At 47.9% G+C, this 22,350-nt stretch overlaps 1 protein-coding gene across 18 annotated transcripts in view; it reads right to left on the reverse strand.

Moving 5' to 3' along the window:
- EML1 (EMAP like 1) overlaps positions 1–22,350 on the reverse strand; it is a 195,727-nt gene that overhangs the window by 123,197 nt on the left and 50,180 nt on the right. For 2 of the 18 annotated variants that reach the window (XM_081549747.1, XM_081549746.1), the window contains exon 1: positions 10,393–10,601. The exons of 12 other annotated variants lie outside the window; for them this stretch is intronic. In XM_081549747.1, coding sequence (XP_081405873.1) covers positions 10,393–10,459 — 67 coding nt within the window. In that variant the 5' untranslated portion in view covers positions 10,460–10,601. Of the gene's footprint in view, positions 1–10,392; positions 10,602–22,350 lie in introns of those variants that run through there. 4 more of the 18 variants (XM_081549759.1, XM_081549755.1, XM_081549742.1 and 1 more) reach the window with 3 other exon arrangements.

A 22,350-nucleotide genomic window follows, 5' to 3' on the forward strand; every position in this document is an offset into this window, starting at 1 on the left:
AGTATCGTCACTCAGTTCTGTTCCTAAGGATTGTCAACTGTTGGTGACACTATAATTGGGGCTACTATGCACAGGCATGCTACAGATGACAGTCCTAATCCTACCAGTGCTTCCCTGGCGGCTCAGTGGTAAAAAAAGAAAAAAAAACCCGCCTGCCAACGCAGCAGACACGGGTTCAATCCCTGGAGTGTGAAGGTCCCCTGGAGAAGGAAATGGCAACCCGCTTCAGTGGGTTTTCTTGCCTGGAAAATCCCATGGACAGAGGAGCCTGGTGGGCTACAGGCCATGGGTCGGAAGAGTCAGACAGGACTTAGCAACTAAACAACAACAACAACAACTCTGAGCAACTGCTCGACTGGGACATATCTGTCTAAGAATGGTAAAAATTCTTGTTCCACAAAATAACTTGGGGGAGGGGCTGATTTAACAGTTCAATCTTTTTTTATGGCTAGAAATATTGATTTTGCCAAGAACTACTTCACTGGGTCAATTCCTCTGGCTGAATATAATTTGTGTTAAGCCTATGAAACCACCCCATGTTGTTTAGTCACTGAGTTGTGCCTGACTCTTTTGGGACTCCATGGACTGTAGCCCACCAGGCTCCTCTGTCTGTGGGATTTTCCAGGCAAGAGTACTAGAGTGGGTGGCCATGCTCTCCTCATAAAATATGTATATATATATATATATATATACACACACACACACACACACGTATATACACACACATTATTTCAAGGATATGGAAAAGTGGCACCTATTTAACCTCAATTTAGCATACACGTTACAGGTGAGGTGTTTTGACCGGTACATGTATATTTCACACGCATACAACATCCATCAGGAAACCCACCAGGCGCAGGCTCTGTTGAGGAGCAAAAAAATACAAACATAACCACCAGGAGCCTCTGCCTGGAAAGTGGTGACAGTCTAATGGGAGATCTGAAAATAAATCACCGTGACAGGCCTCTGGGATCACGGTGATGACAGAGGTTTAGTGGCCACCAAGAAAGGACCCCTCACCAGACTCAGGAGCCGGGAGTTGAGATGGGCAGCCACCTCTTGGGGGCTTAGGTGCCAAAAAGGTGGGGGGACCCTGAAGACTTTCCAACAGGAGGAGGTTTCCCAGATCAGATCTGCCTTTCAGAAGGAGCATTCTAACTCCACCTTAAGTGAGTTCACCTTCACCATTCATTTTAGCGCCATCTACACACTGCGAGTGTGAAGTGTCAAAGTGTTTGTTAGCCGCTCAGTTGTGTCCAACTCTGTGCAACCCCGTGGGCTGTAGCCCGCCAGGCTCCTCCGTCCATGGGATTCTCCAGGCCAGAATACTGGAGTGGGCTGCCATTCCCTTCTCCAGGGGATCTTCCCAGCCCAGGGACTGAACCCACATCTCCTGCATCGCAAAGGTTCTCTACTACCTGAGCCACCAGGGAAGCCCCCATCTACCTACAGATGGCTCTCAAACATCTCCTCTCCAGGACAGACATCTTCCTGGCTGCGGTTTCTGCCTCCTGTGAGCCAGCCAGCCCCTCGACTTTAGGTCCCACAAGCCCCAACTGAACCGTCGTCTGCCTGTCCGCCCTTCCAGCGCCTTCTAGCTCGGCCTGTGGCACTCACTTGGGTGGACGAGCTGGGGGCCCCAGAGGCATCCTTGATTCCTCCTCCTCCTGCGTATAAAGGCTGAATTCCAGGAGAGGCCAGCCCCAAGCAGCCCTCTGGTGGGAATCGCCACCGTTCTCCTCACACGACAGCCCCCCTCTCCCTCAGCAGCCCCTCCAGCGCCTCCTCCACACTGCGGGGAGAGGCATTCTCCAACACTCCCTGAAAATCTGACCATGTCACTCTTGCCTCAAAATTCTCCACCACATTCTCTCTGCTCCTCGGAAATAAGAGGAGCAAACTCCTAGCGTGGCCCAAAGGCCCCACAGGACACTCCCCGCCTCACTTCAGCTCTGTCCCCTTTTTCTTCCTTTCGGGGGAGACTTTCAGTGCCCAAAAGGTCCTTCCCTGCCCAGGGCTTCACACTTGGTCTGGAATGTTCTTTCCGCCCTCTCCCCATCCACTGTGGGTGAGTGGCTTCCACTCCCCAGGGAAGAGCTCACCCAGGCCTTTCCCGGTCCCACGCCCAGCCCCTCTCCTGAGCCTGCTTCTCAGCACCATCTATGCCCAGACCGAGAACACGAGGCCGAGCGTCCAGCTCCTGAAGGGAAACGCGTGCTTCCTGAAAGCCAGGGCCGCGTGGACTCCGCATGGGGCTGGAACCCTCAGAGCTGCATAGTGAGGAGCTCGGTGGGTACTCAAGCACGTGTTGAGTAAGAAAAAGGAGCTGAGACTGGAGGCGGAAAGGCTAGTTTGGGGCCGCTGCCTTTATCACACACCCCGATGAGGACTGAGCAGGGTCTCAGTGAAGCGGCGGCAGGAATGATGAGATACGTGGGAGAGGAGAACTCGCCCCTGGAGATGGGAGGCCGGAGGGGAAGAGGCATGCAGGACACTGACGCGGGAAAACGGATGCTTCTAGGGAGGACATGTTTTAAACATTTTTCATTGTCCTGGGCACATTGTAGGGACGCACTCAAAATTGGCTCCATCTGCCAAGTGAACTTAAAGGCCTCTCTCTCCATGAATACTTGCCTGATCGTCTCTATCCTCATTATCCTTAACTGTGAGCTGCCCATTGTCCTCGAAAGGTTCTTTGTGGGAATAATTTGCAGCCCAGGACAATGATGCCTTCCCCTCCAGAGGGCACAGAATGAAGGATACAGCCAGTGCTGGACCCCACCGCACCGCCACTGAGACACCACCCCGAGAGGCCGGCACCTCTGTTCGCCCCCTCTGCAGGTAGCCAAGGTCTCCTGTGGAACTCCCCACCTTGGGCAGGCTCTGGGCTTGGTTATCCCACTGTCCTGCATCATCCAAGGCTAGCGGTCAAATCTGCCCCTTCACAGAGAGGGTAGTTTATTAAAGACAAAGAGTTTAAATCTTTTCCAGAAAGCTGGCAGGATAAATATGCTACTGCATTTTAAGACACAACTAAGTACTCTTGTAAAACTGTAGTTTTCCCCACAAATAGTATTTTCCAGTAAAGATACAGCTTGAGAGGAAACAAAATTGGAAGTATGTCTACCTAACTCTTGATCGAAAAATAAATATTTTAAAGAATGAAAATCTTCTAAAGAGCTATTTCTTTAAAGGAAACCAAAGAGGATCTGTACTTGCTCCGGGCGGCATATAAGACAGCCCCCGTCCCACATGACATTGAAACAAACATGCTGCTTTCAGCAGAATATTAAACTTACGTGTCAAACATCTAGTGAGAAAAACGTGAAGCTTTGGTGGGGAGGGTATATTGATAATACTTACATAGCATTTACAGTTTACAGCATACTTTTAAAAAAATTTCCAATGTGTCAGTGGCATTTGAAACATTTTGCTAATCCTAGAAATCCTAATAAGCTAGGATGTTAAAGATGAATAATCATAGTTTTCCTGAGATTTTTGTAAGTGGCACAAAATACCATTGGTTTTAAGTGCTTGGAGAAGCTGTTTTTGCTACTAAAAGCAAAGCTTTAATGTTCAATTTTCAATGCTATCATAATTAAGTTTTTCACGCTTCTAGTTTTATAGCTCGAACAGACTTCGACAGTAGAAACAAAGATGTTATTTCTTTTTTATCCGCTCTCCACTCAACTAAAATGCTTATTTTTTTAAGAGACTATATGAAAAAGCTTATATTATCTCAGAAATTAACAAAACTAATAGTTACTTTTAAGCCTGGTTTGGTGAACTTTCCATCTTAAAGATTGGGTTTGTTTATAATGTCATAAATGCTTGTGGTTTGGCTATAAAATAGGTTCCCTGCCAGAATACCAAGTATACCAATTAGAAATTCTCACTTAGCATGGGTGCTTACTTGGCATTTTCCTGTAAAAACCATTTTCTTTGGATTTTGCTATCAGAAAAAATCTAACTCAATCCTCTGCCACCACAGAAGAATACATGAGGTTTGAAAAGACTTCATATTGTTGAGTTCAGAGTGATTTCTTCACATGAGTTCCTTGACCTTGTTTCAAACCCAACTATTTGCCAACTTGAAAATTCTATCAGAATCACAGTTAACAGAATCACAGATGCCAAAATATTTCTAAGATTTTAAATAAAGTATTCTTAACTCCCTCAATATAAATGCTTAGAAATAAAGACAAGTTTTTGTTTCATAACTAGAAAAATAAATGGCAGTAGCTGCGACCATGAAATTAAAAGACGCTTGCTCCTTGGAAGAAAAGCCATGACCAACCTAGACAGCACATTAGAAAGCAGAGATATCACTTTGCCGACAAGGTCCGCATAGTCAAAGCTATGGTTTTTCCAGTAGTCATGTACGAATGTGAGAGCTGGACCATAAAGAAGGCTGAGTCCTGAAGAATTGATGCTTTTGAATTGTGGTGCTGGAGAAGACTGTTGAGAGAGCCCTGGACTACAAGGAGATCACACCAGTCCATCCTAAGGGAAATCAGTTCTGAATATTCATTGGAAGGACTGATGCTGAAGCTGAAACTCCAATACACTGGCCACCTGATGCAAAGAATTGACTCATTTGAAAAGACCCTGATGCTGGGAAAGACTGAAGGCGTGAGGAGAAGGGGACGACAGAGGATGAGATGGCTGGATGGCATCACCGACTCGGTGGACATGAATCTGAGCAAACTCTGGGAGATCGTGACGGACGGGGAAACCTGATGTGCTTCAGTCCATGGGGGCGCAAAGAGTCGGACCCAACTTAGCAAGTGAACAACAACAACAAAGTTCAAAAGGTTACTGTAGTGACTGCAGAATGTCATTGGGAGCAGCAGGTAGTGTGGACCCAACAGGCTACGGTTATTAACAAGTAGCACCTGCAGGGGAAGTCCAGTCACATCAGAAGTGGTGGATGAGTCACGCACAGGCTGCAGAAAGGAACACGGTAAGATCTCTCCCAGCACCTTTCCAGGCAAGACAGGAAAAAAGCTATCAGCCAGGATCACAACCTTTAAGGCAATGACCAACCTCCATGTTATTATAACACTGAAATATTTTATATAAGTGTTGGGATTATTTACAGCATTATGATACAGATTACAATTATGCTGTATGGCAGGAAATTCCCCTTTAAAAAGAAAACGTTAAAGTATGAAAAAAGGGGGTTAGCCACAATACATGTAAAACAGACAAGAATTTTAGGTGAAAACTGATAAAAAGTAACAATGTGAAGTGGCAAGCAAAAGAACTAATATGGTCTTGGGCTACATTATTAGAAGTATAAACTTTAGAACAAAGGAGGTGACATATCCAGCTCTACTCCGCTCTATTTAAAAACCACGCTTGGAATATGCACACATTGAGCTGTGTCAAATTTAAAGAGGCATACGAGTGAGTGAGTGAAAGTCGCTCAGTTGTGTCTGACTCTTTGCAACCCCATGGACTATATGGTCCATGGAATTCTCCAGGCCAGAATACTGGAGTGGGTAGCCTTTCCCTTCTCCAGGGGATCGTCCTGACTCATGGATCGAATCCAGGTCTCCCGCATTGCAGGCGGATTCTTTACCAGTTGAGCCACAAGGGAAGCCCAAAGAGGCATACAGACAAAAAAAAAGAAGTATAGACTGGGGAAACCAGGATGATGAAGGGTCTAAAACTGTGTCTTGTGAGGATTTCTTTTTTAAAAGCTAATGTTTAGCTGGAATCAGACCTGAGAAGGAGCTATCATGACTGTCTTCAAACATGGGATGACCTAGTACATGGAGAAGAGATTAAACCTATTTCCTATGGACCCAAGGGGCAGAACTTGGGCCAAATTTTGACTGCATTTAGCAACTGACGGTCTGAATAACACGAAGAAGGAATGGACTGCATGGAGAGATAGTGAATTTTCAGTCCTTTGGAACTGCCCAAACATGGGTTGAATAACCTCTGGAACAGAGATCTCAAGCCCTGGAGGGCTGGGTGAATGGAATCAGTGGACGACAGGACAGGCAAGGAGGACCAGAGACGCTGCCCTCTCCCTGAGGTCAGCGGGGGTGCTCCCTGTGGTTTATCTGCCTGACATTTGGGTTCCTGGGTGAGCTGTACTTTGACGAAACACTCAAGAGACTTAAGAAAGTAAATCATGAGATGAGATCACCCTTAGGTCCCCTCAAACTCTAAAATTCTTGTAACCTATGGCAACTAAGCCAACACGTGCGTTGACTTGTTTTGAAGAACTGTGATTGATGGAAGAATCAAAAGTGACTCACAGAAATGAAATAGCAACAGTATGTTCTTCCCACCCACTTCCTTCCCTCTTCCATCCAGTTTCTTGACTCCCTAGTCTCATATCAACAAGGTGTAATAAAAAGAGCTTGATGTTTCAGTTCAGTTCAGTGCAGTCGCTCAGTTGTGTCCAACTCTTTGTGACCCCATGGACTGCACAGGCCTCCCTGGCCATCACCAACTCCCAGAGCCTGCTCAAACTCATGTCCATTGAGTTGGTGATGCCATCCAACCATCTCATCCTCTGTCGTCCCCAGCTCCTCCCGCCTTCAATCTTTCCCAGCATCAGAGTCTTTTCCAAGGGGTCAGTTCTTCGCATCAGGTGGCCAAAGTATTGGAGTTTCAGCTTCAGCATCAGTCCTTCCAATGAATATTAAGGACTGATTTCCTTTAGGATGGACTGCTTGATGTTTAGATCTCAAAAAATTCAGACTGGTTCCTCAAAAATGTTAAACCCAGAGTTACCATACACCTCAGCAATTCTATTCCTAGATAAGTGTGAAAGTGTGTTAGTCACCCAGTCATGTCCAACTCTTTTTGACCCCATGGACTGGAGCCCGCCAGGCTCCTCTGTCCATGGAATTCTCCAGGCAAGAATACTGGAGTTGGGTGCCATTCCCTTCTCCAGGGAATCTTCCCGACCCAGGGATTGAACTGGGTCTCATGCATTGCAGGCAGATTCTTTACCATCTGAGCCACCAGGGAAGCCCTACTCCTAGATATCAACCAAACAGAAATGAAAGCATATGTTTACACAAAAACCTGGATATGAATGTTCCTAATAGTATTATTTATGGCAGTCAAAAAGTAGAAACAACCCAAATGCCTATCTACTGGTGAACAGATAAAGTAGGGTCTACCCATATAGCAGAATATTATTTGGCCATAAAAAGGAATGAGGTGCTGACACATGCTACAACATGGATGAACGTTAAATCATTATGCTAAGTAAAAACAGCCAGACAAAAGGCCACACATTATATGATTCCATTTATACTGAATATTCAGAATCCATAGAGATAGAAAAATAGGTTGGTACTGCCAAAGGGCCAGGGCAGTGGGGAATACAACCTAGTGGGTGCTGGGGTTTCTTTGGGGTGGTGATGAAAATGTTCCAAGATTAGATAATGTTGATGCATGCACAATTCTGTGAACATACTAAAAGCCACTTAACTGAATACTTTAAAAAGGGAGAATTTTTATAGAATGTGAATTATCTCTCTCAATAGCTGTTATTAAAACAAACCAAAAAAATTCATACTGGTATCCAAGCCTTACTAGTTGTGTGGCCTTATAAAGTTAGAAAAATCTCTTTGAGCCTCAGTTTCCTCCTATGCAAAAGGAAGGGTTTGAAGGAAAAATGGAGTAAAAGATGGCAAGTATTTCCCAAACAGGAAATTGGCTTATAAATGACAGCTGCAGTCCACTTTTCAACTGTTGTAGTTTTTTCTTAGACAGACAGAAGTTGTGATTTCTAGCTCACTTTACAGAGTCCTAAACAGTTTGGGGAAAAAAACCCGGCACACATTTCCTACTGAAATGAGACAGCCAGTATCTAAAAGAGGAGCATGGATATAGTCTTTTCATGAGGCTAGATACTGCCTATGTTGACATTTAATACCCATTACAAATTAAGTATGAGAGACAGTAAGGGAAAAAATACAGTGGAAACTAGAGATTTCACTCATTAGAACAACGGTTTCTCTTCCTTCCTTTTCACATTTATTACTAACTTCTCTCTTGATCCCACCAGGAGGACGTTAACTGTGGCAGTCATCCAAATAACAAGTATGGGATGTATTTTCTGAAGCTAATAAACAGCTCTGACTTTTTGGTTCCTGTCACTATCGAAAGCATGGAGTGTGCTCAACATATGAACACGGATGGGTTCATCTGCTGCATGGTGTAGCCCTGTCATAGTCATGGAAATCTCTAACTCAAAAAGAATTTTTTTTCACTGTAGCCGATAAAATATCCAAATGTTTAATTTAATGCTTAGTGAAATGGTGTTCCTGTGATCCACTGCTTTCACTGAGTCATCATAGTCATTAATTGGGTTGTATTCACTTATATTTTCACTTAGTAAAGACCTCTTAGAATGAATAATTTCTCATCCAAACATCTGTTGCCTAAAACATCCCCAGTGTGACACTCATTTCTACCTCAGAGACCATTCTTGCTTTAAACTTTATTCATAAGGTAACCAAAAAAATCAGCACAGAGCTAAGAGCTTTATAAAGAAAAGTAATTCAACAGTTACAATTCAGTTGTATTTTTAATTGATCTTATTGCTTGTTTCTAAGCTATTTTAAGGTCATTTTTTTTCCAGGGGAACATGGGTAGGGGATGGATGGATTGCGAGTTTGGGATTAGCAGATGTAAACCATTATATATAAGGGTGGATACACAACAAAGTTCTACTGTGTAGCACAGGGAATCATATTCAGTATCTTCAGGAAAACCATAATGGAAAAGAATATAAAAAAAAGAATAGATACACATGTGTAACTGAGCCAGTCTGCTGTAGAGCAGAATTTAACACATTGTAAATCAACTATGCTTCAACAATAAAGTCATCTGTCTTTAAACTGTTAGCCATACAATAGAAAACCTGGTTTTTACTGTCTTCTAGACACTTACCAATGAAATTCCTTACCAATATCTCTAACACACAGTTAATAAGAAAGGGCAGAAATCCAAAATGTTCATGAATAGATGCACAACTTTATGACTGAACTGCTATTTAGAAGCAAGATGACCAGCCCCTAAACAACTGCTCAAACATCTACTTACTGTTGTGGAGGATAAAACTGTTCCCATGACGCTCAACTACATATAAGAAATTCCAGTGGCCAGAAGGGCATCAAATACATTCTATCCTCCTTCAGCTCTGAAACTCGTGTTAAATTTGGAGAGCAAAACTTTCATCCTTTCTGCTGAAGAGGCCATTACAAGTTAATGAAGGCTCACATGTGATTAATATGAAAATTACAAGCTGCCACAACTATCAGAATATACACTCTCCCATGAAAAAGATGATAAATTCGCCAGAGGTTAAAATATCATTATAGAGGATGAATCAACCGAGTGATCTTAATTGCCAAGGCTAATACCGCCTATTTGCAAACAGGTGTCGAGTAACTAGAGAAATTCGCCTAAATCACAAATACAACTGCAAAATAAATTGCTCAAGTCGTCAAAGCGTCTAGAATTCCAAATGATTCCACCTGTACTAGAGGCACATTCTAGAAAATACACTATATTTTTTTCTTTAACAAGTTTCTGGGATCCTCTAATAAAGCAATAAATTCAACATATAAAAAATTGTATGGTTAACTTTTGTGCATGAATGTTCTGATAAACCATGCAGTCTGCTGTGAAAATCTTTTTCAACCCTACTAGTGAAACTAACATCTTTGAAACGTAAGATTTTATATAATTTTTAAAGATGCCATATTGATAGCTATTAATATTTCCTCCCTGTAAAAAAAAAAGTACAAAAAAACCCCCCAAAGTATCACCCCGTAAACAGTCGAAACACTCTGAAGCCCGGTTCACTCTGCCTGTCCATTTAAACAGCTCTAGATTGCATGAAAGTGTTGACGGTTTCATCAAAGTAGAACGGAATGAATCTGAGTCCATGCGCAGCAAACACTGCGCACATCCTCGAAGGAGTGTTTTGTTATTAAGTGATGTGTTTTCCGAGTTCTTCATCCAGACATTTCCGAACAGATGTGAGTTTGGAGGCAGAAAGCAACACGTCCCCGCGGAGCCCCGGGGCGCCCGGGCCTCCCCACGCGCTGCCCTGCCGGTGCGCCCGCGCGGGTCTCCCCGGGACCGGCCGCTCCCCGCGCGCACTGGCCGGAGCCCGGAGCGGGAGCTGGGAGCCGGGAGCCGGGAGCCGGGAGCCAGGCGGGGGCGGGGGCGCCGCGCGGCGCGGGCGGCCCGGGGGACCGGCGGCCCAGCACAATGCGCCCGCGGCGGCGGGAACCGCGCGCCCCTCCGCAGCAACTTTGCGCGGCCTCCCCGGCCGCCCCGGCCTCGCCCCTCGGCCCGCTCCGCGCCGCGGCCCCCCGGCCCGCCCCTGCCGCCGCCCCTCCTCACCGTTGCAGAACTGGAGCAGCGAGGACGTGTCGTACAGGCTGCTGTAGCTCGAGAAGCCGTCCTCCATGCTGAGGCCGCCGGGCAGCGCCCGCTCCCCCGGCCCGGCCGCGCCGCCGCCCGCTCACCCCCACACTGAGCCGCGCCGAGCCGCGGCCGGCGCTGGCGCTGGGGCCGGCCCTGCCGTGGCTGCGGCCGCCGCCGGTTACCATGGCAACCCCGGGCCCGCCGCCGCGGCCGCGCGAGCCGGGCGCCCGCTCCGCCCGCCAGGGGGCGGCCTCGGCGGGGGGACGTGGCCGGGCGGGGCCGGGGCGGGGCCGGGGCGCCGGGAAGCCGAGGGCAGCGCGCGGCCGGGGCGGGGGTGCTGCGGCCGGGCCCCGCCTCCCCGCGCGGCCGCCGGCCCGGGAGCTGGTGGGGGGGGCGCGCGGGGACAAAGGCGAGGCGGCGGCGGCGGCGGCGCGGGAGGGGCCGCGCGGGAGCGGGGGGCCGCCCCCCACCCCACCCCCGGCCCCGGCTCGGGCAACCCCTCCTGCGGCCGCCGGCGCCCGCGCTCCCCCGGGGGCGCTGTCCCCGCGCGCGGCTCCAGGACCAAACATGGACAACTCGCGAGCCCATCTCGGCCGCGTGTCCGCATCGGAGCAGCTCCACTTTTGGCGACGTCCTGCCAGGCGCGCCCCTCTCCGCGCGTTCTTCCGCCGCGGCCAGGCCTTGCGTCGAGTGAGAACCGGCGCCGGGCTGGTGACCCGGCTCGAACCGATGCGGCTTCCCACGTCCCAAAGAGGCCCTCCAGATGTCAGGCTGGAAAGGCCGGGGTCTTTAAAGGGAGCTAAAACATCTGCCGGGTTCCCTCCCCTCTCTGATCAGCCCCTGGGTCGGGGGAGGGATTTGTCACATGAGACACTTGTTAACTTGTTACAGGACCCACGGAAATCTCTACTTACTCTATCTCAGGGAGACAGGGAGTCGGGACAAAGTACCACAGAAGGAGATAAACGCGCAAATGCACGGGATTGTAACGTTTCCAGTTCCTGCGCACATGTGCCAGTCACTGACCGTGGACTGAAGTAAAGATGCTGGCATGTGACAAGTGAGGATGCGAGACAGAGGGTGAGCTTGACGATCCTCCGACTTAGTCGGGGAGTTGGCGATGGACAGGGAGGCCTGGCGTGCTGCACTCCATGGGGTCGCAAAGAGTCGGACAGGACTGAGCGACTGAACGGGACTGAACGGAACTGACTTTGTCCACAACAGAGGGTGTAACATTTTTGCTCCTGGTTACACAGTAGTTACAACTCACTGTCATGTTCAGTTCTGACTGGTTTCCAGTTGTAGGTGTTAGCTCCTATGCTGGGCTTAGTCGCTCAGTCCTGTCCAACTCTTTTTGACCCCACAGACTGTAGCCCGCCAGGCTCTTCTGTCCATGGGATTCTCCAGGCAAGAATACTGGAGTGGGTTGCCATGCCCTCCTCCAGGAGATCTTCCCAGCCCAGGGATCGAACCCAGCTCTTGGGCATTGCAGGCGGATTCTTTACCCTCTGAGACTCCGGGGAAGCTCAAGGTTGAACCCGAGTCGGTGAAATGAGCACTGAGTAAAAAACTTACTATTAGGAAAACCTGGGGCCCTCGCTGGGGTTCAGAGGTGGATGGAGACCTCTCTTTGCAAAAGCAGAGGGCGGGGTCAGGGATGGGACCCGGCTGCTCTGTGCCTGGCACATAGGTTAGCAGGACTGGCATTAGATGGTGTGGACAGGTGGGAAAGGTTGAAGCCCGGTCCTGGTCAAGGAGACCAAGAACAGAAGACCACAGGGACTGTTTACAGGAAAAGTACACCGGGTTGGGAAGAGGGGGGATGAGGTGGGCTGGTGGCTGACCCTCAAGGGCTACAGGTGCTGTGGGTTTAACTGTGTCCTGGGGTTGGAAGGACAGGGTTAATGACTGTGGAGGAAACAAGCAGCAGGGGCTGCTGTCAGGCCCTAGGACTGAGCAGTCTGTATTCAGACAGTGGGGAAATGAGAGTGGCCTGAGCTAAGAGGTCCTGAGAGCCGGCAGAGGAGCCTGAGCCAGACTCGGCAGGAGACAGAGGGAAGCAGGAGGCTTGCACGCCAGCAGGTGGCTGACACCAGCAGTGTTAGAGATGAGCCTGAGTGCTGAAGCTGAAACTCCCATCCTTTGGCCACCTGATGCGAAGAGCTGACTCATTGGAAAAGACCCCGATGCTGGAAAAGATTGAAGGCAGGAGGAGAAGGGGACGACAGAGGATGAGATGGCTGGATGGCATCACTGGCTCGATGGACATGAGTGTGAGCAAACTCCAGGAGTTGGCGATGGACAGGGAGGCCTGGCGTGCTGCAGTCCATGGGGTTGCAAAGAGTCGGATACGACTGAGCAACTGAACTGAACTGAGCTGAGCTGAGTGTGAGTCAGACCACAGGGGCCAGGGCCTGGAGCTGGAGCATTCAGGGTGTCTGCAGCTCTCTGGAAAGGAGCATTCAGAGCTGGACAGTCGAGGGAAGAAAGGAGCTGAGGGATGGGCTGGAGGGAAACTGCTCTAGGATGATACAGCTTGAGGGGCAGGAAGGCCAGCCGCCAGAGGACAGCACACCTCCCACTGGAAATGCCCTGTAGCAACTGGGGATGCAGACCAGCTGGCCAGTGAAAGAATAAGTGGGAATTGTCCGCAAAGAGGCTGTAGCAGGAACACTCTAAAGGAGAGGATGGAGGGTGGGAAGGGAGCTGCACAGAGCCTTGGAAAGGCAGGAGAGAAGGAAATTCTGAAGGAGCTGTCTGAGAGGCATGACATCAGCCTAGTGGGCTATCTCATTAAGCAAAGAGCACAGAAAGTTGCGCAGAGGTGGGGCTTTCCGCAAGGTTCTCTGCGGGACAAGTCAAGGGGCATGAGCCTGGGCAAAGGGCTTCGATCTGGTGGAAGAGGGCCCCCAGGTGACTTGGAGCATCTTGGTGAAGCATGGGGGACCGGAGTGGAGCTGCTTAGACATCAAAAGGAGAACACATAGGGATTTCCCTGGTGGCTCAGTGGTTAAGACTTCACACATCCACTACAGGGGGCATGGGTTTGATCCCTGGTCAGGGAACGAAGATGCTGCAAGCTATACGGTGCAGTCAAAAAGTAAAAGGGCTAAAATTTAAAGAGAGAAAAAATGATCAACATTGCCTTTAGTTTTCCACTTCAGACAATGCAAAATATGTAAATTCTTTCAATCAGTGTAAATCATTAAGAACACTCAAAAAAAGAAAAGGAGAATGCTCGTAGATGCACGTTTCAGAACTTTGACAGAGAAAAGAAATAGAGGCCAAATACAGAGGGCAGAGGTGGCAGAAGAGTTACATGAAGCCCCTGCCCCGACCCAGTACCGGCAAACCCTGTGCATCCCAAAGGCAGGTGCTGGGCTTTTTTGAATTTATTTTTTAATTGGAGGAAAATTGCTTGACAACTGTTTTTGCTTCTGCCATACAGCAATGCAAATCAGTCGTAACTTTATATATCCGCTCCCTCTTAAGCCTCCCACCCGGGGAGGGGCTTTTGAAGGTTGGGACTTAACACAGGTGCACATTTGAATTTGGTGCTTTTCTGTTTTCTCTTTTCCCATCTTTCTCCCCTTCCAGTCTGACCTTTATACTTTTGCTACTCCATTTTGTGATTTTATACATTAGGATACTTTGGATAATTAGTGTTTAGAAACTAATGTGTGGCCTTCTCTGGAAAGGAAGTGGTAATCATGAATAAATGATTAAAAGATGATTCTCTTTAAGATCGGTAGCATGCCTGATTTATAATGTGAAAGATATGATATCTGGTGGCCCCAAAGTAGAAAGGTTGGGGGCTAAAGAAAATTCAGAAGTGGGATGGGAGAAAAATTGAGCTGGAGATTTTCTTAGAAGATTTTACTTCTGCTGGAACAAAATGACAAATAACAAGAACACAGTCTACTGCTCTGAGATGATAAAGATCATTATTACCCTCTTAACCTAGAGTATTCAACTGCTATGTTTTTCCTTACAATGGTAAAAGCTTACTCTAACAAAAGCAAATTTTAGTATAATTACAAGGACATGCATGTTCAGTCAACTAAGTATAATCTACACAGCATTTTTAAAAGATCTGTGGAGGAAAAAAAAAAAGAAAGTTCAAGGAAAAAAATCTCTGAAAACTTCATTAATAATGTGAGATTTTTCACCCAAACATTTTAACAGACTGTTATTCCATGTCATTTTGAGATAATTTATGGCCCAAGTCCAAAACATGTTGCTGTTGTAATAATGATGTACACTCTCTAGGACAATATAACCATAGCATTCCGTGACATTAATAGCTGCATTTGTACAACATGTGAAAAAAGAAAGAAAAATGGGAGCTCTGTAGCCTTTATTCATGGAAAAGTAATTTAAAAAATTACCCAAAAATGGAGAGCTTTGTGCATCTATAGTTTAATTCAACATTCCTCTGAAAATAGTTCTACAGTTCTAGACACCACGCTTGGGGTTGGGGATAAAGCACAAAAAAACACAGTGCCTTCTAAACTGCAAGTGTTATGAAGTTAATTTAAAGTCACATCAGCACTTTGAAATACAATCAGCTATAATTTTAAAGAAAGAAAAGAGGAGCAGAAAATTCCATTCTGGGTGTATACCCAAAGAAATTGAAAGCAGGGTCTCAAACAGATGTCTGTACACCCATGTTTATTCAAGCATCATTCACAATGGCCAAAATGGGGAAACAACCCATTGTCCATGGACCAATGGAGAGATAAAATGTGGTCTATCCATACAGTAGAATATGATGTACTCTTGAAAGAAAGGAAACTCTGACACGTGCTACCACACAGATGAATCTTAAGGACATTATGCTGAGTCAAATAAACGAGTCACAAAAAGACAAATGCTGGATGATTCCACTTATATGAGGTCCCTGTGTGTGTGAGTGCTAAGTCGCTTCAGTCGTGTCCGACTCTTTGTGACCCTATGGCCTGCAGCCTCCCAGGCTCCTCTGTGCATGGGATTCTCCAGGCAAGAATACTGGAGTGGGTTGCCACGCGCCCCTCCAGGGGATCTTCCCAACCCAGGGATCAAACCCACATCTCCTGTGTCTACTGCATTGGCAAGCAGGTTCTTTACCACTAACACCACCTGGGAAGCCCTATATGAGGTCCCCAGAGGAGTCAAATGCATAGAGACCGAAAGTATCAATAGAATGGCTGATGCCAGGGGCTAGGGGAGGGGGAGTTGGTGTTTAATGGAAACAGAGTTTCCATTTGGGATAATGACAAAGTTCAGGAGATGGCTGGTGGTGATGGTTGTCCAATAGGGTGAATGTACTTAATGCCGTCAGACTGTGTACTTCAAAATGCTTAAAACGGCAAATTTTATGTTGTGTATATTTTACTATGAGAAAAAATAAATAAGTGAAATAGGAAATATCAGGGTGCCCTGAACATAGTAAGAACAAGCCTTTTCTCCTAAAGCGTTGATCTTCACCTGAACTGTCTGTATTTGTGCTGAGCTGGGAGGTAAAGGGTATCTCTCCCTGTAGGTGACATAGAATACTCATACAAATAAATAACGTCAGTGCAAACTGGGAGGAGTGCGATGACACAAAAACAGAAGGAGGGGTTTCCGATGACTCTGGAGGGTCTGAACTGGACTGGGGAGTGAACGGAGACACAGCAACAGTGGGCAGAGAGCCAGTGGCGCTGCTGCAGGCAAGTAAGGCTCCTCTGGGGAGCTGGGCGGGAGACGGGGCGGCCTGTACCCACGGGGCTTCGGGTTTTATTCTAAGAACGGGGAGCTGGGCGGGAGACGGGGCGGCCTGTACCCACGGGGCTTCGGGTTTTATTCTAAGAGGAAAGAGAAGTTGCCTTTCAGTTAGTGGTTTGGGTTGAATCGTGCCCTTATAGAACTTGGATATTATGATTCTATTGATACAACTGAAGTTTGTACTGATTTTTTTTTTTAGCCAGGCTATATGCTGTTGGTTCATATTGAACTTCTGTTCGATATAAACCCATCAGTCTTTGTCAAATGAAATTACTGTTGGGTCCTCTCCAACCTTTACTGAGTTAATTGACGTTTTAAAATCTAAAGATGAGATTTATCTTTACCCCTGTAAAATGTCATTTTATTGGTTTCAAGCCATCCTTTTAACCAACCAAAATCTTTTAAACTCTTATATCTGGCATCTAACACATCAGCACTGGGGCAGCAGTGAACGTGCCACGGTGAACACATTAAAGTCTTCTTCATCCTTGTAATTGATAAATGTGTTAGCAGTGCAGGGCAGGGGCGGGGCTGGGAGGAGTGGAGCTCTCACGTCAGCCACATCTCACCACGTGCATCTTCACTGATCTGTGCATTGTAAATATTCTGAATGTGTTTTTCCAACCAAATATTGTCACCTAAATATTTGTTCTCCCAGCCTATTTTTCCCCATATCACCCACGGGGTTTTGTGAAGGCTCTTTACCAATGCTTTGCACATCCAGCCTGGTAAACCTGTGAAAAGAGGGAATGGGTTTGGTTTGCCTCTTCGCAATAACATTTCCTTCCAAGTGAGTTCACACCAGCTCTTCGAAAATCTGTTAAAATTATTGCTCAGAACCCATATTAATATCAAATTTATCCTCTCTGTTTTCAAGAACCCAACTTATTCTGCTTTGGGGAAAATCATGACATTTTTCCTTTCCTAGTTTTCTGTGACTCCCATCTGGCCAAATCTGAGACCTTTTGTGGAGACCTGGAGAAGGGATTCGCAGTCACTAAGTTGCCCCACCCCCTATCTCTCACCTGTCTTGGGCCTTTGACAATTTCTCCTAAGGGACTTTAAAAAAAAATAAATAAACTTCTTCCCAGTTTTCAAATTACTCTCCTTACTGGAGAAAAAGAAACCTGCAGAGTCCAAGATGTGCAGACTAGATTTCAGAGTCCTTCAAGGCCCCCATTCCTCTGCCCCAGTCAATCCTTCTTTAAAAACATATAGAAAAGAAGAAAGAGAAAGTCGCCCAGTCATGTCCGACTCTTTGTGACCGCATGGACTATACAGTCCTTGGAATTCTCCAGGCCAGAATACTGGAGTGGGTTGCCTTTTCCTTCTCTGGGGGATCTTTCCAATCTAGGGATTGAACCTGGGTCTCCTGCATTGCAGGCAGATTCTTTACCAGCTGAGCCCCGAGGGAAGCCCAAGAATAGTATTTATTTATTTTGGCCACACTTCGCTGCCTGTGAGATCTTAGTTCCCTGACCAGGGATCAAACCCAGGCCCTCAGCGGTGGAGGCGTAGAGTCCTAACCACTGGACGACCATGGATGTCCGTCATTCTGCTTTTCATTCCCCAAACACCCTGCAGGGGTCGGCCCCTGGGCTTCACTTTCGTGGCCTTCTGGAAATGTCCTTCCGTTCAGCCTCTGAGCTCAGCTCATACACTGCCCCCCACCCCTCTGTCCAGCCAGAGTCCCTGCTTCCTCCATCGCTAACAGCTGTCAGGACCTTTCATCTGGGCTAAACCAGCCTCCTTTTTGAAGTTCTGTAGAAACTGGGCACCCTGGGGGCAGGGCTATGGCTCTTCACTCTGCTTTTACGCCTCCTCCTCCAGCAACCAACACAAGTTTTCCTAGTTCTCTCCCTGGTCTGGCCAGAAGCCTTACAAAGGCACGATATCCGTAGCCTGTGAACCCAGCTCCCTGACCACCTGTGCACAGACTGTCCTGGACAGACTGGGTGCGTGAGTGGTGCCCGATAAGAGACCACATTGTGTAAAAACACACAGCCTCATCAGCGTCATTATCCTGTCACAGAAACGTTGTCATCGCAGAACCATGAGCTTCTGAGCCTTTCACAGATAGTTGTTCATCGTCCAAAAGGACATGAATGCTCCTTGTTATCTCAGAAACCTAGGGGTTTTTTTCCCTCAGTAGGTTATTCACTCCAAAATGTTCTTAATGATTTACACTGATCAGAAGAATTTACGTATTTTGAAGTATCTGAAGTGGAAAATTAAAAGCAATGTTGGTTGGTTTTCTCTTTTAAACATTGTAGCCCTTTTATTTTTTTTAATTATTTTTTTATTGGAGTGCAGTTGCTTTACTGTTTTGTGTAAGTTTCTGTTGCACAATGAGGTGAATCAGCTCTATGTATATAAATATTCCCTCCCTCTTGGACCTCTTTCCCACCCCCTGCCTTTTATTTTTTGGCCTAGCCACACAGCGTGCAGTATCTTATTGGTTCCCAATCGGGGATTGAACACGGGCGCCTGGCAGTGAGAGCACAGAGTCCTATCCACTGGACCCCCAAGGACGTTCCAGTCTTCTCTTTTTTTAAATGGCTTTCCATTTGGGAAACTCAGTGTTCAAATCGTCTCTTATCTATACAGTAATGCAAGTACCGCTGTGGATGGCAAACGAAATTTCCTTTGAGGCATCTCCACCAAACAATGTCATTTTCAGGAATTTTTTAATTTGCTCCATCATGTTGCCTGTGAGGTTTCATGGCAGTTCTTGGCATAGAGCTGATTAACCACAGAGTAAATATTCTAATGTTAGGTCAATCACTCATTTCCGTGTGCTGGGGCAGCCGGGTTTATGCTTACGTCCCGGGTCTTCGTCAATAGTCCCCCTTTGACTCTGAATTATTTCAGTTGGCATGGCAGATTATATTGTCATCCTAGCTAACACGGAAAGATGTAGACTCTATCCATTTCATGCCCTGAAAAAAATTATGGAGGTTCATACAGCTATATTTACTATGCCATCCTAAGCTGCCTCACAGTGTCAAAACTGCAAGAATTAAAGAGAACTTGCCGGCAATCTGAATTATTTATCAGGAAAGTCAAGTAAAAGGCCCACTTCTGAGGTTTGCCTGGTCTCTTCTCATCACCCGCATTATGGCCTTTTACATCCTGGTGGCCGAGATACATAATGTTTATTTGTAATTAACAAAGGGTCCTGGAATCCTTGCTAAGTTATTTGCCTATGGTCCTCAGACTCTAATTATCCCACTGATTAAGGCAAGGTTTAAAGGGTCTTCTGAGCAGAGATCACTGGTAAGACGTTGTTCCCATCACCCCCAGCTATGGGCTTGCTCATTGCACTCTTTTTAAAAAAGAATGAAGTGTAAGTTGACTTACACTGTTGTATTTCTGGTATACAGCAAAGTGACTCAGTGTGTGTGTGTGTGTGTGTGTGTGTGTGTATTTGTCATTTAGTTGTTAAGTCGTGTCCAACTCTTATGATCCCATAGACTACAGTCTGCCAGGTTCCCCTGTCCATGGAATTGTCCAGGCAAGAATACTGGAGTGGGTAGCCACTCCCTTCTCCAGGGAATCTTCCCGACCCAGGGATCAAACTCGCGTCTCCTGCCTTGGCAGGCATATATTCTTTAACATCGAGCCACCTGCGAAGCCCTATAGTTTATTACAAGATATTTACTATAGTCCCCTGTGTATCCTGATCGCAGATGTTTGCTGGGTGCTGACTCTTGGCTCACTCATTTGCACACGCTGAGTGCCTGCTCTGTGCCAGGAACAGGGGGCCCAAAGGAGGCTAGAGCAATGCCTGTCTCCTGAGGGTCTCATGGTCCAGGAGGGGAGTAAACGCACGGGCACACTTGGAGGGGGGACCAGGCCCGCAGGTGCTCACCGCAGGAGAGGGCCAGTGCTGTCTGTGCATCAGCGACCGTCCATGCCACAGGCCTGTGGGGGACGTAGCAGTGCCTCAATTCTACCTGTACGGGAATCCCTCGTGAGCAGAAGGGCAGCTGAGAGAGCCAGGCTTTGAATCTGGCCTTGTCACACCCCAAACCTTACTTGGCAGCTCTGAACCACCACCTCTGCAGCTGAGGATGGGATAAGAGAGCCTGGGGGAAGGAGGGAAGATTTACCTAAGAATAAAAACTGATGACCTTGTTGGGGACAGGAAGGAAGAAACATCTCCAGATAGGATGGGGCCATGGACCTCATCCTATGGGGAGCATTCCCAGATTCATGTACCAACAGGACATGTTCAGAAAGTGTTCCCTGCTTGGGCTGGGGATGAGTGAAGGCAGAAGGGTTTCTGAACCCCTGGGGGCCAGGGCATGTGGGGAAGCAATGCCGGGTTGGAGCTGGTGGATGGGATCAGAGCTCTAGCTTTGACAGATCTGAGAGCTGAAATAATTGGAGAGGGAGATGGTGAGTCATCCAGGTTAAGGGGCTAGAAATGCATGCCCAATGTGTCTGGGAAGTGCTGAGCCATCCAGCTCTGTTCAAGTGAAGGATGGGGCGAGGAGGTTGGGCAGGTGGGGTCAGGCTCCATTGAGGAGGGCCTGGGACCCCCTGCTAACGGGTTGGACTTGGCCCACGGACGATGGGGAGTCCCTTGGAAGCCTCAAAATGAGGCTGTGCTTCAGGACGATGGACGGAGAAGTGCATGTGAACGGAACCAGAAATCGCAAGGACAGACTACCGGCCATGGGCATAGCTCCAGGGGAGGCGGTGAGAGACTGGGTAGGGTCAGCAGCCACCTCCCAGGTGGGTGGGGAATTGGCTGGTTGGACCAGGTTACAGACACAGAGGACACTAAGGGAGGGTCTCAGCCTGAGGGGGATGGAGCAGAGGGCGGAGTGAGATGTTGAGAAGAGGGGTGAGTGCCCATTTCCTTCTTCAGCAGATCTTCCCATCCCAGGGATCAAATCCATGTCTCCTGCCTCGGCAGGCAGATTCTTTACTGCTGAGCCACCAGGGAAGACTGCACGTACTACCAGGTTATGGACACAGAAGACACCAAGGGAGGGTCTCACTCCAAGAGGATGGAGTGGAGGGTGGAGTGGGACGTCCAGAAGAGAGCTGAGTGCAGAGAGAAGACCGTGACCTTGGCAACGAAGGTGTATTTGGGGATGCAGAGGCTGGACTGGCGAGCAGTGGCAAGGCCTGAAGACCAGCAGTGACCAGAAAACAGACAGTCAGACTGGGAAAAGAGCAAAGAGCTGGAAACCCTGCCTCATGGGGCAGCATGGACAGGAGAGGCCTTCTCAGGATGGGAGGAGCCAGCATGGGTGACGGGAGGGATGGGTCAGGGGAGGGGTGACGTGAAAGTGAAAGTCGCTCAGTCATGTCCGACTCTTTGTGACCCCAGGGACTACATAGTCCATGGAATTCTCCAGGCCAGAACACTGCAGTGGGTAGCCTTTCTCTTCTCCAGGGGATCTTCCCAACCCAGGGAACAAACCCAGGTCTCCCACATTGCAGGTGAATTGGGGGCTTCCCTCATAGCTCAGTTGGTAAAGAATCCGCCTGCACTGCCGGAGACCCTGCTTCATTCCTGGGTCGGGAAGATCCGCTGGAGAAGGGATAGGCTACCCACTCCAGTATTTTGGGGCATCCCTGGTGGCTCAGCTGGTAAAGAGGAAGGGGAGTTGGTGACAATTCAAGGAGAAGGAAGACGGTGGCTGGAACAGACTTCCAAAGGAAACTGTGTATATGGGGAGGAGAGGTGGGGGTGGTCATCTGGGAAAGAAGGAGGGATTGCACGTCTTCTGAGAAGAGGGTCGGAGGATGACAGGGGCAAGATGCCACAGAAAATGCAAGGTTTCATTCATTTGCTCAACAAATCTTTGCTGGCAACATGATCATCCTGATAAGGACGTCCTAACAGTGACTTTGTAGGGAAAGACAGCGACAGAGCACAGTGCTGGTCTCCACGTTCTGCTGCCCCCCCTCATGCCCACGAGACAGAGGACTGGAGAGGGCACAACCTCAGGCCAGCTTCGCAGGCTGGGAAACCAGCAGAGGAGAAGTATGATTTCATCTGCTCCAAACAAGCTGAAACTGAAGCCAGCAAGCTGGGGGCCACCAAGGAGCACCCCACTTCCCCCCAGGGACCCCCCCCAAAATTCAGGAACTGATAGCACCACCACGGAAGTGGGGACACAGGAGAGGCTGAAAACAGGAGGGTTGACCAGAAGTCTGCAGAAGAAGCTG

Source organism: Giraffa tippelskirchi, chromosome 12 (assembly GCF_054371585.1).
Source record: "Giraffa tippelskirchi isolate mGirTip1 chromosome 12, T2T-mGirTip1v1.2.pri, whole genome shotgun sequence".
In the NCBI taxonomy this organism is placed as follows: Eukaryota; Metazoa; Chordata; class Mammalia; order Artiodactyla; family Giraffidae; genus Giraffa; species Giraffa tippelskirchi.